This window comes from Taeniopygia guttata, chromosome 10 (genome assembly GCF_048771995.1).
Source record: "Taeniopygia guttata chromosome 10, bTaeGut7.mat, whole genome shotgun sequence".
NCBI classification, from domain to species: domain Eukaryota; kingdom Metazoa; phylum Chordata; class Aves; order Passeriformes; family Estrildidae; genus Taeniopygia; species Taeniopygia guttata.
In genome coordinates, this window is record NC_133035.1 from 3751468 (window position 1) to 3769101 (window position 17634).

At 45.9% G+C, this 17634-nt stretch overlaps 1 protein-coding gene across 2 annotated transcripts in view; it reads right to left on the bottom strand.

The window, feature by feature from the left end:
- The window catches only part of CSNK1G1 (casein kinase 1 gamma 1), a 95607-nt gene that overhangs the window by 50312 nt on the left and 27661 nt on the right, over positions 1–17634 (bottom strand). For both annotated transcript variants that reach the window (XM_030281858.4, XM_030281857.4), the window contains exon 3: positions 4455–4870. In XM_030281858.4, coding sequence (XP_030137718.1) covers positions 4455–4632 — 178 coding nt within the window. In that variant the 5' untranslated portion in view covers positions 4633–4870. The remainder of the gene's footprint in view (positions 1–4454; positions 4871–17634) is intronic.

The window sequence follows — 17634 nt, forward strand, 5'->3', positions numbered from 1 at the left end:
CTCCAGCTTTATCCTGCTCCCTGAAACTGCCTCTTCCCCTCCTCGAATTGAAATGCCAGAATGGTTTGGGTTGGAAGGGCCCTTAAAGCCCATCTCATTCCACCTCTGCCATGGGCAGGGACAACTCCCACTAGCCCAGGTTGCTCCAAGCCCTGACCAGCCTGGCCTTGCACACTTTCAGGTGTCCAGAGGCAGACACAGCTGTTCTGAGCAACCTGTGCCAGAGGCTCATCACCCTCAGAAGAAAGTATTTGTTCCCAATATTCCATTCTGGCAGTGGGAAGCCACTCCCCCTTACTGTGGCATGCCAGGCCCTTGTCCCCAGTCCCTTTCCAGCTCTCCTGGAGCCCCTTCAGGCACTGGAAGGGGCCCCAAAATCTCCCTGGATTCCTCTCTTGTCCAGGTGAGCACCCCCAGCTCTCCCAGCTGGCTCCAGAGCAGAGGGGCTGCACCATCAGAGCATCTCCATGGCCTCCTCTGGACTTGTTCCAGCAGCTCAATGTCCCTCTGCTGTTGGGGGCCCCAGAGCTATAGACTGGAACTTAGATCTTTTTGCTCTAATTGAAACATTATCTGGTGTTTTCAAAACAGTGTTCAGGTATAATTTTAAAATGGTGGTTAACAGTTTTTCACCCTGCTTGAAACTAGAAAAAATGTTAGAAGAGCAGCAGGCCCCAAACCAGCAGAAATGCTGCTTCTTTGTAGGTTGCCAGGTTAGAGCAGTTCCAGTGGAACTGGGAAGGTGCTCCCAAAAGTGAGAATCACCCAGCTGCCTACCAGGCTGCAGTCTGAAGCCAGGAAATCTGCTTCAAAACAAATAAACCAGCAAAATAAATACTTAAATATGATAATAGCATCGGATACCGGGGCTGTAATTCCAAAATAACAAGTCATGATTTGACTGGAATAATGTCAGATGTGGAGGGCAGAGCAGTAGGTCCTGGGAAGCACCTACACCAGGAGTTGCTAGTTTCAGACCTGCTGTAGAAGGGACAGCAAATCAGGCATGGCCCAAGTACCCAATGATCTGGTGCCTGTGCAGATTGCATCACTTTGGAGATGGATCATTTTGGGCTTCTCTGCTGTCTCAAATCCATCCATACATTCACCACATCCCACTGCCAAGGCCTTGAGAAATCCTCTTGGGGAAGTTTCCCACATGAATGCTGGTGATGTAATGCATCCCTTCTCCTTTGGAATACGTATTCCATAATTGTCAGTGGAACTACCCAAAACTGAGGCATGGACTTACTGCTCCATAAAAAGCATTGCCTCAACTTGAAAGGCTTTTGCCAGCACAGTTACATCTCCTCACTGTGCTACAGATCTTTGGTTGTGCTAAGGGAAGGTGCAGCTCCTGCTCAGGGCTTGTTTCAGTGGGCAGGTCTCTGTCTCCTGTGAGCCTTTGCTCCTCTGTGCAACCTGGGAGGAGGAGGGAGAGTAAACCATTGCAGCTTGGACAGAGTGACAGCAAAACCAAGGGGGAGATCTCTGTCTGGAGCAAGCCAGAAGAGAGATTTTGGGGATCTACCCAAAGCTTGGATGGTGTGGCTGATCACAGCACTCTATACAATGGATCAAACCCCCATGAACCCTCGAATCCATGCAGGGCATGGGGACTGTCACTATATTCCTGCTAGTACACTGAGCCACTTTGGAAACCAAAGCTCTTTAAGACTCTTTACTCTGCAGCCTGTCTGAAGAAACAGCCACTGCTTTACCCCATTTCAGTGTTTTATTTGGGCCAGATCACACAATCATTAATTTTGTAAAAGACGTCCAGGATCATCAAGGCCAACATTTGAACAAGTCCCACCATTCTCGGTAAACCACATTGTGCAGTGGTACATCTCCTCCTTTTCTGAACACTTCCAGGGATGGTGACTTCAATGCTTCCCTGAGAAGAATGTTCCAATGCTCATCCACCCTTTCAGTGAGGATTTTTTTCTAATATCCAGCCTCACCCTCCCTGGTACGACTTGTGGCCATTTCCCCTGTCCTATCAAATGCTAAGTTTCATGTTCAGCTTTACATCTATCCTTGGCTGATCTGTATTTTCAGGAAGAAAAATCAACCCTGAGCAGTGAGCTGGATAGATACAGCAAACAGCTTCATTAGCTAAGTGCCATCTCCTTTTTGAAGAATCAAACAAGAGCAGCTTAAACTGAAAATACAACACCTCGAAAAAGAGAAATTCTTCAGGGAATTGGAAAAGCCTATTTTCCCTTTGCTTATCAGTGTGTGACTTTGTTCTGCCTGTGATATTGGTACTTAACTGCTCTGAAACCATGTAAAAAATAGGCAAAAAGCAGAGGGCACATCATTCATCTTTGCAGGACAAAACTGTTATCAGAGACTTGTGTGCTCGGATTTCAGCTGCTGCTTCTCCTTCCCCCCAGCGATAATTACCATGGGCTGTGCAAGAGAAATAGCTGCTATTTGAGCAAACACGAACTCTTAAAGTGATAGTGGCTGGAAAAAAAGCAAGAGAAATGAAAAAAAGAGAGAAATACAGCTTCTGTAAGAACCTTACAACAAATTGTTATCAGTACATGCGGCTCATTGCCTAAATTTTTAGTAAACTAGAATTAACAATACATGTATTATTAAAAAAAAAGAAACACTCAATTAACAGGTGTTGCAATTTAAAACTGAATTTCTCTGTAAACTGACTTTTTCAGAAGTGAAATCTCTTCTGTGAAGTCCATGAAACTTTACATGAGTCACAAACTCAGTATCACTAAAATGTTGAGAAATGTGAAAAAGAATCCTGGAAACAGGAGCTCCCTCCCTGCAGTGTGGGCGGCAGGGCAGGGGGGACTCTGCCCCTCTGCCCCACTCAGGTGAGACCCCACCTGCAGAGCTGCTGCCTGGAGAAGGCTCCAGGGAGATTCTGGGGCTCCCTCCGGTGTCTAAAGGGGCTCCAGGAGAGCTGGAGAGGGACTGGGGACAAGGGCCTGGAGGGACAGGACAGGCAGGGGCAATGTCTTCCCACTGCCAGAGGGCAGGGTTAGATGGGAAATTGGGAAGAAATTCCTCCCTGTTAGGGTAGGGAGAGCAGCTGTGGTTACCTCTGGATCCCTGGAAGTATCCAAGGTCAGGCTGGTCGGGGCTTGGAGCAACCTGGGCTAGTGGGAGGTGTCCCTGACCATGGCAGAGGTGGAATGGGATGAGTTTTAAGGTGCCTTTCAAGCCAAACTAGTCTGTGATTCTGTGAATTGGGCACCAGCTGAATAAACTCAAGAGCCATATATCCAGAGGGATCCACTACAGCTGCTAAACCTCAGAGCAGAGCTTGGATTACAAAGCAATTCAACTTCTCCCTGGGGATTGTGACGTTTGCTCGGGGGGCATTGAGAATCCAACAGAGCAATTAATGTTATGTCACAGTAAGGATCCAAATTTATCCCTAGCTGCCAATTATACTCATGTGCAGGAAGGTGGGAGTTTCCACCCTTGCCCTTGGTTTCTCTCCACCTTAGGAGTGTTATCTCTAGTCAGATGAATCAATAAAACTCCTCTGATGCAATGCAGAAACCAAAATACCCATTTACTGAGACACACCAGAAGTGAGCTGGTTGATCTTCACACCATGGAACAGCAGCACATGTATTGATGCAATAACCCAGCCTCAGAGTGGGAAATCACACAGATTCATTTAAGAGGACAGATTCTGAGCAGGAATCTGCAAAGACACTATCAGTAGTGTTATGACCCTTGAGTTATTGAAGCAACACCAGCTGCTTCACCCATCTCATTTAAAACACAACCATTGTTTTTTTAGGATGACTTAAGAGCCCAGTGCAGTGCTCTGCATTGGTCTCTGAAGTAGTCCTAAACAAACAATGCATCAGTGGAACCATCTGTTTTGGGCAACCAGCTGCAAGATGTGGTTAGGAAACCAACAGACCATGAACAAATGCCGGGCTGGCTGAGGGAGCCAGATGGCCACTTGGCACATCCTGCTCCTCGCCAGCAAGTCCAACACATAGACAGAGCAGGGAGAGAGTGATGGGGCTGAAATTAGGGCAGTGAGGTTAGAGAAGGACATGGAATTGAGATTGAGTGCTGAGAAAGAGTCTCACCCATCCCTTTAAATGGGTGTCCTAGCTTATGAACAAAAAATTGAGAGCAAGATTTAACAATTCACAGTTAAGATTTTTTTTTTCACCTTAGGCAAGACATTCAGTGCTGTGAACAGTCGTCATTTGTTGGGATTGTTCAAAATTTGCATCTTTGGCCTCTCCAGTGTATTCCCTTTGACTTTATGCAAATCAAAATCATGCTAAGAGTTACATCTTCTGAGTCAGAAGCTTTGGATAAGGCAGCTCAACACTTGGGAAACAAGACAGCGCACGCATTTCCCGAGCCAAGGTAAGTTTTTATGTATGTATATTCCAGTGGTGAAATGCTAATTTGCATAATGCAGGCCCACTAAAATGCTTGCTTCTTACCTAGTCTGAGTTCTCCAAAGTTCCCACACCCAATCTTCTTGCCCACTCTGAAGTTGGGTCCCACCATAAGAACGCCAGAAGACGCTGACGAGCTTGGCCGAGAACCGTGCCCACTCCTTCCCGGCATTCCTTTTGTCGTCCGCTGCCTCTCATCCTTATCCCTATTAGGATGGTCCATGATCTTAGTGAAATACCTCTGCCAGCAAGCTGGCAGAAAGGTGTTGGAGTACACACTCTTCTCCTTAGAACAGAAATTTATATCCAAAAGTATCGGTGTTGGAGTTCAAGAGAGTCATGGAAACTCATGGAGTTCTTTTGGCACCAGATCCAGTTTTCTAATGCATCTTGATAATGTACCAAAGGGTCGACTGTGTTCTTGAGAATTCAATAGAGGCAGGTTGTTTTTGGTTTCTTACCTGGGGAAGAGAAGAGATACATGAAATAAAAATCATTATTTTAAAATACCAGGTGAGAAAGGTACAACAGGGCCAATGTCCAGAACTTTCTTGGTGTCGTGGAATTTAACAGCTATATGAAAACTTTATCATTTTCTTTACAATTTTCTGATAAAAAAGCCCTGATGTCATGAAGAAATGTAAGTGCTGCCCAACCACTGTTGCTACTTGTCCCATTCTGGTTGGAAGGGACTTGGAGCAACCTGTCTAGTGGGAAGTGTCCCTCCCCGTGGCTGTGGGTGGATCCAGCTGAGCTTTAAGGTGCCTTCCAACCCAAACCAGTCTGTAATTCCATGATCCACTGGAGTTATCAGGACTGACACCACATGCAGTAACCAAAGCCACTCCAACTACACCAGCACATCAAGTGGAAACTGTAAGGAAATCACATCCCACCTTTAAAGCCCCTGTGAAGTGTAGGTTTGGTTTTTTCCTCACTTCATACATTTATCAAGTACTACAGAAAAGCCAGACAAAAAAATACAAAGGGGCCAATGAAAGGTGCCAAGAGAAGAAGAAAGTCTTGTAGCATTTTAATAAAATTCTCCTTTCTTTTACCTCTTTTCAAGTTGATCTAGATTATCTTAAATAATCTAAGTTGGAAGGGACCCACGAGGATCACTGAAGTCCAACCTGACCTCAGATATATTTGTTAATTCAAACTGGTGTCCTACAGAGATTACCAAAATGAAGAGCCAAAGCATGATTAATTATTTTTTAAAAGCTGATAACTCAGTCTAAAGGGGACAAAACATGGATGCTTCTCAACCCTTGCAGGCCAAATGGTTCTTCTGTGCTCAGGAACAAGACCAAAGGAGACCGGCAGGAGCTGCAAGGACCCAGGAGGTCCTGCCCCACAAGGACAGTCCAGAGGTACCAGCGTGGTAGTTGAGCTTCCCATCACTTCCCAAGAAATCAGCGTGATAAAGGGAAAGGTTGCAGGATGTCTTGTCTGCACAGATGCTGCATCAGGAGATGGTACTGGGCACTCTTGGGGTGCAGATCTCAAGCAAGAATTAGAATAAACACACCTAGAACCACCCCCCATATCCCAGGATATAAAAGTATCGGATTGTAGCCCTACAGGAGGACTGCTGCATTCAGATTTTCCAGATGTGAATAGAACAGTTGCTGTATAATTTTACCAACAAGGTTTGTGTCCCACTTCTGACGCCTCCAAAGCAATCACACAGGTGCTCAACGAGACCACCCAACCAAGAGTCCCACGGAAGGACACCCAGAAAAAAAATACATATAAATGAGGGCTCAGAAGTCACTTTACTCAGGCAGCTGGCTCAATTCTCCTGCGACAATACTCGTCCAAAGCCAACCTGGCTTTGGACTTTTCCAGGGATGGGGCAGCTACAGCTGCTCTGGACAACCTGTGCCACAGACTCACCACCCTCACAGGGAAGAATTTCTCCCTAATATCCAACCCAAACACATCATTTCGGCTTAAAGTCTCCTTGTCCTATCACTTCTTGCTCTTATAACAAGTCTGTCCTCATCCTTCCTGTATGTCCATCCCCTTCAGGTACTGGAATTCTCCTTGTCACTTGGGACAGTTGTGGATCCCTGCAGAAAATGTCACACAGCATGTCTGCAGCATATCCAGGAGGTCTGGCAATCACCAGGTCACCCGAGAACCTCCATGTCTCAGCCACACCACCAGTTTGGCCATAAACCAAAGTAGCAAGCTCTCAACATGCTCCCAAGCAATGTGTGAAACACCATTTGCACCTCTGGCCTAGACAAAAGAGCTGGAGATGTTCATGTACAAGAAATTATTTAGCATTACCAAGCCTTACTTGTGCCTCAAATTAATTCCAGATTTAATACTCAGAACTGAATATGGATAAGCAGGAAGCATCCGTTACCAGTGAACTGAACTGGCTGAACTGGTTTTCCATCACAGACATCCCCACGTACTCTCAGCTGCCATGCTTGGCACGGACACAGCAGAGCTGTGTTTGCCCTGTGAAACCAGTCAGCAGGAGCAGTGAGGAGGCTCTATCAGATATCAGAAAATCACTTTGACTGGACTCCACCCTAGGCTGTCCTGGGAGAAGAGACTGGCTTCAAAACAAACAACATGAAAAAGAACCATCAGTGAAACTACAAAGTTTTACTGCTGAACTCCAACCAAACGTGAGAATGACTTCTAGTAGCAGGTGGATTTACTCACACAGGTCTTTCTGGTAAAATTTTGGAAAAATAAAACTGAAGCATGGGAAGTTTTGGTCTATCTGTCTATTTGATCTATCTCTGCTATGGCAAGAGAAGTAGAAACAGAACATTCCAGTCAAATGTTTTATTTCCAGTTAGAGCTATCATCTTCCATGTAATACAACATATGGGTCTGGCACTTGGGGACGTGGCTTAGTGACGAGCTTGGCAGTGCTGGGAGAATGGCTCCCAGCACTGTGATCTCACAGGGCTTTTCCCAGATAAATGATTCCATGATGCTGGAGTGTTCCTAGGGTTGGATCACTGAGAAAGATGAGCAGAATATAGGAATTTTGTGTGTAAAAAAATAGTAACACTTTAGAAAACAAACTTGAACCCGCCAAAGCCAGAGAAGAATTTTTTTCCCCCTGGAGACCAGAGTCATTATTTCAATCAAGACTGAATAATTTATGACAGAGAACTACCTACAACCTCAAAAATGGAAACAGAGAGAAACCTCCAGCCAGAGCACAAACCCTGCCGAGTTTATACCCTGCTCAGCACATCTCAGATGGGACAAGCAACCCCATTATCCTCAGGCAAATTAAGCACAAATCCCACCACACATCTTCTGGCTCACAAAGGAAGATGTTAACGGTTATGAGCTCCTATGCCTTTGTCCTTCCCCCCTCCCCATCTGATCAGGTCTCCCTGGGGAGGAGGATGGAAAGGTCATGCCTGACAGTCTGCAAACACTAACCATCGTCTCTCAGCTGAAAGCCTCCTGCAAACAGGAATTCAGAGCAGAAATAGGTAAGTGAACCACGCCTCTGACAAGTTCTTTATCACAGCCAAGCTGAGGAGCAGAGCCCAGCTGTCGGATCACTCCATCACACAAAGATCTTGCACCATCATTACCACCTACTAAAAGTATAAATATGGCACCAAATATGGCCTTTGAGGACCAGCAGAGCACTCGGCTTTGTAGGGAAGCAGCAGAAGAATGAAGACCAGGCTGTCAGTCACATTAATATTTAAAGACTACTCAGAACACCAGGATGACTTCCTGCCATGATTCAAACTTTTTTTATAATGATTCCTTCCTACCTTTCCACCCACTCAGCAAGATTGCTCCTCAAAGTTACTTCCATTTGAACAGAGCTGCATAAAGATATTTCCCTAATGGTGAATCAGCCCAATTCCAAGGATTGATTTCACTACAATACAGTTGGAGACACAGGAACAGTTATTTAATGAAAGACACAGGCTTGAAAGGAAATTACTTGCAGCACAGTTAGCTAAGTAAAAAACAGCAGCACAGTATCCTACACGCTTCCAAACACTTGGACCCAAATCTTTGTCATGACCTCTCCTCCATCAATAAACCCCCAGCACTACAGCTAGAAACCAGCTTCCAGGTGGTATTAAATCACGGAATGGTTTGGGTTGGAAGGGACCTTAAAGCCCATCTTGTCCCATTCCCTGCCATGGGCAGGCACACCTTCCATTAGACCAGGTTGCTCCAAGCCTGGTCCAGCCTGGACTGGAAGAATTCCAGGCAGGTCTGGAGGGCAGCTGCTGTTTGTGTTGATATCCACAATCCAGTGTAAAGGGGTGTTTAATGAATGGCACGAGACCTGCTCACAGCCACACAATTTTTCAGGGGAGCCCTTCAGATGTAGGAAAGGACATCACAAATGACAGGCTGGTGTAAAGAAGCCAAAGCCATTCTTGTTCCCCCCTTTCCCAAAGGAAAAGCTCGCTTCCCTTGAACTCAAAACTTCCTTGACCACCTTGAGTTACTCTGGAGACCCTTCCATGACAGGAACAAGTTTTCTCAACAAGTTTTCTCAAAGTCTTGATTTGTGGCACAATTTCAGAAATCTGTCCAAATTAAAAGAGTCAATGAACATCTCCTTCTTCAAATTGAAGCAAGCAGGCATGGTCCAGATCTCTGTGTGGTTTTGATCCCTGAAGGAGTTGCTACATGCCAGAAATAAAACTGAAAATGCCTGTGGATGAAGCAACACCCTGAAAAACAGGAATTCAGCCCCATAATTCCTTTTTAAATCTTTTAAGAAAAGACATCCAAGAAAGCCCCATTTTCTGTTGGAATAGGTGAACTCACCCTGCTCTCTACAGACACAGGACCACAATTCCTCAAAGCAGCTCCAAGATCATTGCTTTAGGACAAGGCACATGCCTTCCCACTGGGTTTCCAACATCCACCCCACGTGCCTGTGTAAATATGTCTGGTAAGTCTCCTGATGTGGAGAGCACTGTCCAGACAAGATCTGCTACTTCCCACATGACTTCAAAGACTAGAAAATCCTCCAGGGCTCTCAACTGACATGTTATAAACACACAGATATGAGCTCACCAGCTTCCACCCTCACACTGTGTAAAAAGTAGAGCCTTCAGCACCAGAAAACTTCACTGGCTTTGCCACAGACTGGGACAAAGCACTCACCCTCTGGAAAAGGGAGAGCAGCCAAGCTGCAGGTAAGGAGAAACATTTTGAAACTAGGACATACATAAGTGTTCGCTCATGTTTTTAGCATCTACCAACTCTTTTTATGAGTTTTCACCCCTAAGTTGAGAGGATCAAGCTGGCTTTGTATGCTCTGCCTCACTGTGTGCATTAACAGCTTCCAAGGCGTCAGTGCTCTGCCTTTATTGAAGTGCAATTAGTAAAGCCTTCATTCCCAGCTCTGCTCTCTTTTGCATGAGCACACATCTCCACAGGCTTCACATCCCTTAAAGCCTTCTCATCCCACTGTTTTTATCTCCCTGCTTTCATGATGATGTTGCATTTCTTATCCTGCTTCTGTCCTTCCTCCTGGCCGCAAAAAAAATAAAATTCTTCTTCTGCAGCCACCCCTTTACTTACTCCTGGCAGAGTCACTGTTCTAATAATGAGAAATAAGAGTTTTGAGATTTACCCTGCTCCTGAGGAGACAAACAAATTACCAAATACCCTATCTTAGAATCACAGAATCCGTAAGGTTGGAAAGGCTCTCTGAGTCCAGCCATTAACCCAGCACAGCCACGGCCACCACTTAACCATGTCCCCAAGTTCCCCATCCACACATCTTCTGAACACTTCCAGGCATGCTGACTCCACCACTGCCCTGGGCAGCCTGTTCCAATCTTTGACAAACTCTTCTATTAAGAATTTTTCCCCAATATCCAAACTAACCCTCACCTGGCACAGCCTGAGGTCATTTCCTCTTGTCCTGCTGTTTGTGCCCTTGGAGCAGAGCCTGAGGCCGCCCCAGCTGTCCCCCCCTGTCAGGAGCTGTGCAGAGCCAGAAGGTTCCCCTGGGCCTCCTTTTCTTCAGGCTGAGCCTCTCCAGCTCCTTCAGCTGCTTCTGGTGCTCCAGACCCTTCCCCAGCTCAGTTCCTTCCCTGGACACACTTCAGCCCCTCAATGTCTTTCTTGCTGTGAGAGGTCCAGAACTGACCCCAGGATTCCAGGTGTGGCCTGAGCAGTGCCCAGAACAGGTGGTCAATCCTTACCCTGGTCCTGCTGGTCACACTATTGCTGCCACAAGCCAGTACACTGCTGGTTTTTTGGCCACCTGGGCTCATGTTGACCATGTCAGGTCCTTTCCCACCAGGCAGACTCCCAGATACCAACTCCATGCCTGGAGTGTTCCACAAGGTTATTGTGACTTAATTGCTGGACCCAGAATTTGGCCCTATCAACCCTCACACCACTTGTCTTGTCCCATGGGTCCAGCCTGTCCAGATCCCTCTGCAGAGCCTTCCTGCCCTCCAGCAGATCCACACTCCTGGTGTTACCTGGAAGAGGGCCCTGCTCTGGTGCTTGGCTATTACCCAAGCCAAGAAAGGGAAGATGGAAGGACAAATACTTTCCCCACTCAGACATGAGAAGTATCTTTTTATCTTTTTTGGTTTTTTGGGATTTTTTTTTTGCCTTTTTGTCTTCCACTCAAGAGCTTTCTGGTTACTTTAAGGATCTTCCACTGGATGTATTCCAACTCCCCCGCTGTACCCCAGCAGCACCTCTACACAGAGATCATCATTTATCTGTGCTTCCTCAACCAGCACTACACTGACCTGCTTTCAGTGTCCTCAATGTTGTGCAAAACAACAGAAAAACTGAGAAAGTAGGTCAAAATTCTCTGTTGCAATTTAGAGCTGGGAACAGCAGTGACAAAGCTGGCTGCCAACTACAGCAAGCAGGTGCACATCATGTCAGATGCCCCTCACTTGGGAGATTCTTCCCAGCCTTGGGAGGTTGCAGATTCCTTTTAAACATGACAAATTGCTTCTGCTGAACCATTTGACCCAACAATTTAATCTTCAGCTTGTGCAGTTAGTTTTGCTCAGTGCTTCACAGAAGGGAAATAAGGAGGCACACAAATAATATTTAAGTCTACATTGCTGGGAAGGGAGAAGAATGGACAACTGTGGATCACTATACTCATTCATTACTCATGAATGCCCAGGACTGTCAAGTTTGCATTCTCCAATTACAGTTTTTACAAACAGGGATGAACCCAAATGAACCTGTGCCTTTTTCCAGCCAAGTGAAGTGAACTTCCAAGACCTCTTTTCCTTGAAGGCCTTGTGAACAGGCTAAAACACGTTAATTGTATAATCCCCAACTAAATACATTGGCAAGTTACTTTTCCAAGTGATCTCAGTTGATTGTTTCACTGAGGGTGATCCAAGCACCCATTCTCTAAGTTCATTCCTGAACTTTACTCCCAATCCCCTCTACAGAAGCTCAGCACGAAAGCCAGGAATGTTTCTAAGGGAAAAACAAATTTAGTTGGAAATTTAGTTCTTCCACATGAGCAGAGTCAAACAAAAGCATAGAGCATTTTCCAGGGAAGTGGATTGTGTGATGTGAGATCAATTCATTGACTTCTCTCCCCGAACTGAATCATGGCCAAATGTGTGCCAGCAGCCAGGGATGCACATTCCTAGAGATGTAAAAACGACTGGAGACCATAATCTGTCAGAAAAGGAGGGCTAGTGCTGTCTGTGGAGAGGTAGATTATATGCTGGAACAGCTAAAGGAACAGCTGAATGCTGGAATAAAATGAAAAAATCCCCCTCTCATGAAACCTGAGCTCTACATATTTTGGGTTTTTTTTTTTAGGCTGGGTAGAGTAAAAGCTGAAGTGCAACTGCCAGATCAGTGCCTCTGTATCTTCTGAGCTTGAGCAGACATCAGACTCACAGCCCTCTGTAAAAATCCCATTGGAGTGCCAATGCCTGGCTGTGAGCAGCACACCCCTGTGATCCCTGCAGGTGCTCAGCCCATACACCCAGGGCTGCATTCCCTGCATCCCAGGGGGTCCTGCATCCTGCTGTCCCTGCCTGGAGGGGACTCTCACATCGACAGCACTTTCAGGATCTACCTCCTGACAGTACAGCAACTGACCCCAGCTTTACAAGCCGGTGTTTATAATCACCAAGGTTGGAAAAGATCTCCAAGATCATCAAGTCCAATCTTTGAACAGCTTCTCAAAGAGCTTGGTGGTTGGGATACCATCTCTGCTTGCAAAACAGGCTGTGTAAGGCCACAGAAGATCAGGTTTCAGCAGAAATATGTATTTATGGGGATGATAAAGAGGAAATGAGGAGAAACCTGCCAGAAGCAGAAGCTCTACAACAGTCCCTGCAGAAGTTTTCTTCTCTGATATCCAGGCATCAGAAACCTGTAGGTGTATTTTTCCTCTTAAAATACCACATTGTTTAACAACAAAAAGAGAGGTGCAGATGTCCCTGTACCATCTCTTTCCTTCCAGGCAGTGGATTTGAAGACAAAATGGGCAAAGATGACTTCTAGAGGACCATGTGCATCCATCATCAAGGAATAATCCACAGCACACGGATTCAGGTGCATCCATGGTGGTTGATGGATGTAGTTTGCAGTTAACAGTATCAAAATCCTCGACAAGACCACCACAGGAGCTTAGGCTGTGGAGCAGCCTTGGATCACTGGCAGCAACATCACTTATTCAGATTTACAGCCTAATTTAACACAGATGCACCTCAATCATCTACGACTGTTTTATCTGCGCTGTCTGGCAAGGAAAAGCAGCACAGAGGATAAATTGCAGACAGGCTCAGCCTGAAAAGACTGGTGAACTTGGCAGCCAAACACAACTTCCCCCCACCCCCCCAAAAACCTTGGTAGTCTCCAAACCATGAAGTGCTTTTTTCTGTTTCAGAAAGGAATGCAAATACCAAGTTTAGAGCCAAGGCAGCTTTCACAGTGTGTGTGAGGTGGGGAAAGGCCTCTCACCAGAAGAAAAGTCCTTGTGAAGGGACAAAGAAAACTGAAGACACCTTGATGGCAAGGGTGGGTAGAAGCTGTGCTAGTGGAACCCAGCTTGGGATGACCTCAGGTCATGCTGAGAGCCTTTTGGCTCCATCCAAAGTCAATCCAGCATCCAATAGGTATGTGTTTCCCCTATGGAAGGACACATTCCTGTCAAGTGCCATCCAATATCCATAAAAAGTATCATAACAGAACAGCAGTGAGGTGGAATTCACATGCAGGGTCTTTGTATTCCAGCTTAAGAAAGCTCCAGGTCCCCAGGCCTGGCTACCTAATGGGAAGAGGTTGTCCCCTCTCTGTCCCACCAATACCTAGAGCACTTCCAAAAGCTGAGGACAAACCAGCAGAACAGTTTCTTTGTTGCCTCAGCTCAAAATGACACCAAACTTCTGCTAAGTCTCATATTTTGGGATTACGGTGCCTAAATTGCCCTAAAACAGCTCCTAAAATGATCTTCAGACACCACTGGTTAGCTTCAGGATCAGTCTCCTGGTGCTCGGTGTTTGTAGCCGATGGCTCAGGAGACAGGAAAACATCTGGACTCTCACAGCACTGAGCTCTAAACACAGGTGTAAGTGCTCTCTCAGTGTCCAAGTGTGCACCACAGAGCAGCAAAGCCTTGGAGAAGATTCCACTTCCATGCAACAGGAATGAAGTTATGAGGGCGCACCAGAAGCAGGTGGCTTCAGAAAGGGATTTTCACCCAAGTACCTAATTCAGTGAGATGATTTAGTCACTGAGTGCCAAACACACCACAGATTTGGCATGATTCAGCCTGGCTCAGGTGCGTCCTGCAAGGATCAACAGCAGCCACCAGCCAAAGATCGTGTGGCTGTAAGAGACTGTGCATCCATGTCCTTCTGTGATTCCAAGTATGACCCCACAGTAACTCAAGCAGTTGTTCTTCACCCCCACACAGCCTCACACAAAGAGAGGATGAAAAGATAAGCAGGGAACATGCCCAAGAACAGTGGAGTGGGTAGAAGTCTCAAGTACACTTGGTACAGCTGAACTGCAAGACCTGGCCTGGCAGGCAAAGCCCAAATGCCCCACAGCAAATGGGGAAGAGAATTCTGCCAAGTCTGCATCACTCCATCCCACAGACTCTTGATGGTGCCCAATAGACTTCATTCGAGGCTGCTTGTCACTAAAAACTCCTTGTAAGAGCTGGGCAATAAACTGGAAACATGGTGATGTAAGAGCTGGAACAGCAGCACTTAATAGTGATGCCACCAGGAGAGAGATGGAATGTATTAAGAAAACCTGAAAGTCCATGCTTTAATGTACATGTTTTTTCCTTTTAATGTCTGAACTTTACCTTCTCTTTTGTGAAGATACTGCCTTTTCCAGCGGTCAAGGAGAGAGGAGCAGACCATGCTGTCTCTTCATATACTGAGACATTTGGCAGGAATTTGACTGACATCACCTACATATTTTGTTCGAAATTAAACCATGTCTTGAAGAGGAAACTATGTACCTGAGACCTACACAGGGAGAGAAATCTGTCCCAGCATATAATGGGCTGCTTTTTTGGAGGTGAATTGCTGTCAGATGGGGATGACTAACCATTCACCTGCTTTTGAGGCTTAGAGCATAAGGGAGCTGGAAAGGTAAGAACCACAACACCCAAATAATAAATCCTGCTGAATTGGGCTTAATAAATCAGTGCTTCAGCCTAAGCAACCCAATGTTGTTTCCAGCACCCTGATTATTTTCCACCTCTGTTTTGGGAGAGGAAGGTTTTTATTGGGATAGATAATGTCCATTAAAAACTGCCAGAATTTGATATTTAAGGCACTGTTACACTCAAAGCCTGAAACCTCCTACAGCAATCCCCTTCCTGGCATGGGATTATAAAAACTCCATAATGTCAACACTACAGCCCCAAAACAAGCTGTCCCACCCCAAAACTCACCTATCCCACAGGGCAGCATCCTTATGGCATATAAAGAGCCATTACTTCCTTCCTCTCTGATAAGACTCCCTGTATCTCCCAGCTCTGGGTCCCGGTGAAGCAGCTCAGCTGTCAGAAGGATTTGGATTACCTATGTGATTGAAAGGTGCTGGGAATTGCATCCAGACCAAGCAAGATACCACTGGAGAAGTACAACCCCCTGGCAGGCAGGCCAGAAGACATTTAGATCCTGTCTCCTGCCTTTTCAATTTTATTATAATTTTTTTTCTTCATTTATTTCTAAATGAAGCAAAGGTCATTCAGGTTGCTGGCAATTGAGCCACCTCCTCCCCAGTGCAAGGTCCAGTCTTGGTTACTGGTCTAATTCTGCTGTTGGCTACACCCATGCAAACATCATCAGCTCCATAAAAACCTGCACTTCCTCAGTAGGGCCATTAGGCACCGTAATCCCAAAATACACACACAGACAGTTGCATTTGTGCACAGAAACTAAATGTTTATGCCGAGCTCCTTCCTCAATCTGGCAAGGAAGTGGCCTGTGGGACCCTCCTGCAGGGGGAAGCCAAGCAGGAGCCACCAACACTCCAAGAGCAGCCACATGGCTTTAAAAAAATCCTAGTACTTGAAGGTTTGTGCTGTTGGTTGGTTTTCTGGGTTTTGTCTTCCTCAAATTTGAAGCTGTCAGCTCCTTAGAAGTCTTCACACACTGGATGGATATTTTAGCTCCTTCCATGTGTACTAGGAAGCACCATCCCAGACCTGTAATTTTTCTACCTGTGCTTTCACAGGTGCAGCTTCTTTGTAAAATGATGCCAAGATGAGGTCCATATGCTCCAGGTGGAGCAGAATCAGTAGAGATGGAGTCTCTGCACTGGTACTCCTGTAAAGCCATTGTACACACCAGAACACACCTGGGTGGCATGGGCAGCACCAGAGATGGCAACAAACACACTCTGGTTTCTCACAGTGACAGTCTGGAGAAGTTTCAGAGACATCTTCTTGCCAATATCCATCCAGCTCTCACATGGGCATCACCAAGTTCATCAAATTTCCCCCCTCAAGCTCACAGTAAAAAGACAAATTTAAATTTGTGAAGGATCAGCCTGGTTAAGACAGCACTATCCCTTCCTGTCTCTTCTGAACACAGGCTGGCAAACAGGGGTGGTCAGACATCACCTGCCTTTGCACTGGTGATGGACAGTATGCCCAAGAGGGTGTTAATGCCTACAAGGACATCTGCAATCCCCCAAATCCCTGCATAGTGAGAAAAATACCATGGAGTTGTGATAGGGGTGGGTTAGGTTGGATACTAGGGAAAAATTCTTCCTCCAGAGGGTGGTTGGGCACTGAACAGGCTCTGCAAGGAATGGTCTTGACCCCAAGGCTGCCACAGCTCAAGGAGTATTTGGACAATGCTCTCAGGGACATGGGATTATTGGGGTGTCCTGTGCAGGGCCAGGTATTGGACTTGATAATCCCTGCGGATCCCTTCCAACTCAGGATATTCCATAAGCTATTATTTTTCAACTCACAAGCAATAACTCCAAATCTATATCTAGCTTTAATGGCACATTTATTTTCATTATTAAGCCAAATTTTGGAAGTGCTGCTGTGTTAAGGTCATAGCAGTGGATTTAATTTGTGTCAGCTTCTGTCACTGACACTGATAACCCTTTATGTGCACCTCAGCACGGTGTCACTGCCTGATGCTTATCTGACAGCTCAGTCAAAGGCACTTGATTGAGTGAACACCTGAGCTCCCTTTCTGAGGTCACCTTGCTGTTTTGGTTACATCCATTACAATCTCTGCCAGAAGAGCATTACCACTGGAGCTACTCAATGCCCTAAAGGAGGGATACTGGATTACCAGCCCACAGAAAATGCTCGAGCTCACAGTGCACCCGATGGAGCAACGCCAGCTCAAGGAAGCAGCCTGCAAACCAGCAGGGAAATAAGCTGAAGGGATGGTTCAGTTTTGAAGAGGTAATTTTACATGACAACTCTTCCTGCTTCTCTCCTTTCCCTCACATTAAGGACTTTGCACAGTTCACGGCCTGGCTCCGTTTGCTCTAAACTCCAGACGTGCCTATGTAAAGGGAATATTGTGCCAAAACAAACAAATCTTCCACCCACTTGTGGTCCAGCAATCCATTAGGAGGGAAAGACAAGGCACACATCACTTAAAACTATAAATACCCGCTGGTATGGACAAGAGTGAAGGCTTGTGGTTAACAAAAAGAAGGATTTTGCTGCATTCCTCAAGGCATTAGAATTATATGTTGACACTCCTGTTTCAGAAGTTTCTAACCTTTTCGTGGGTGT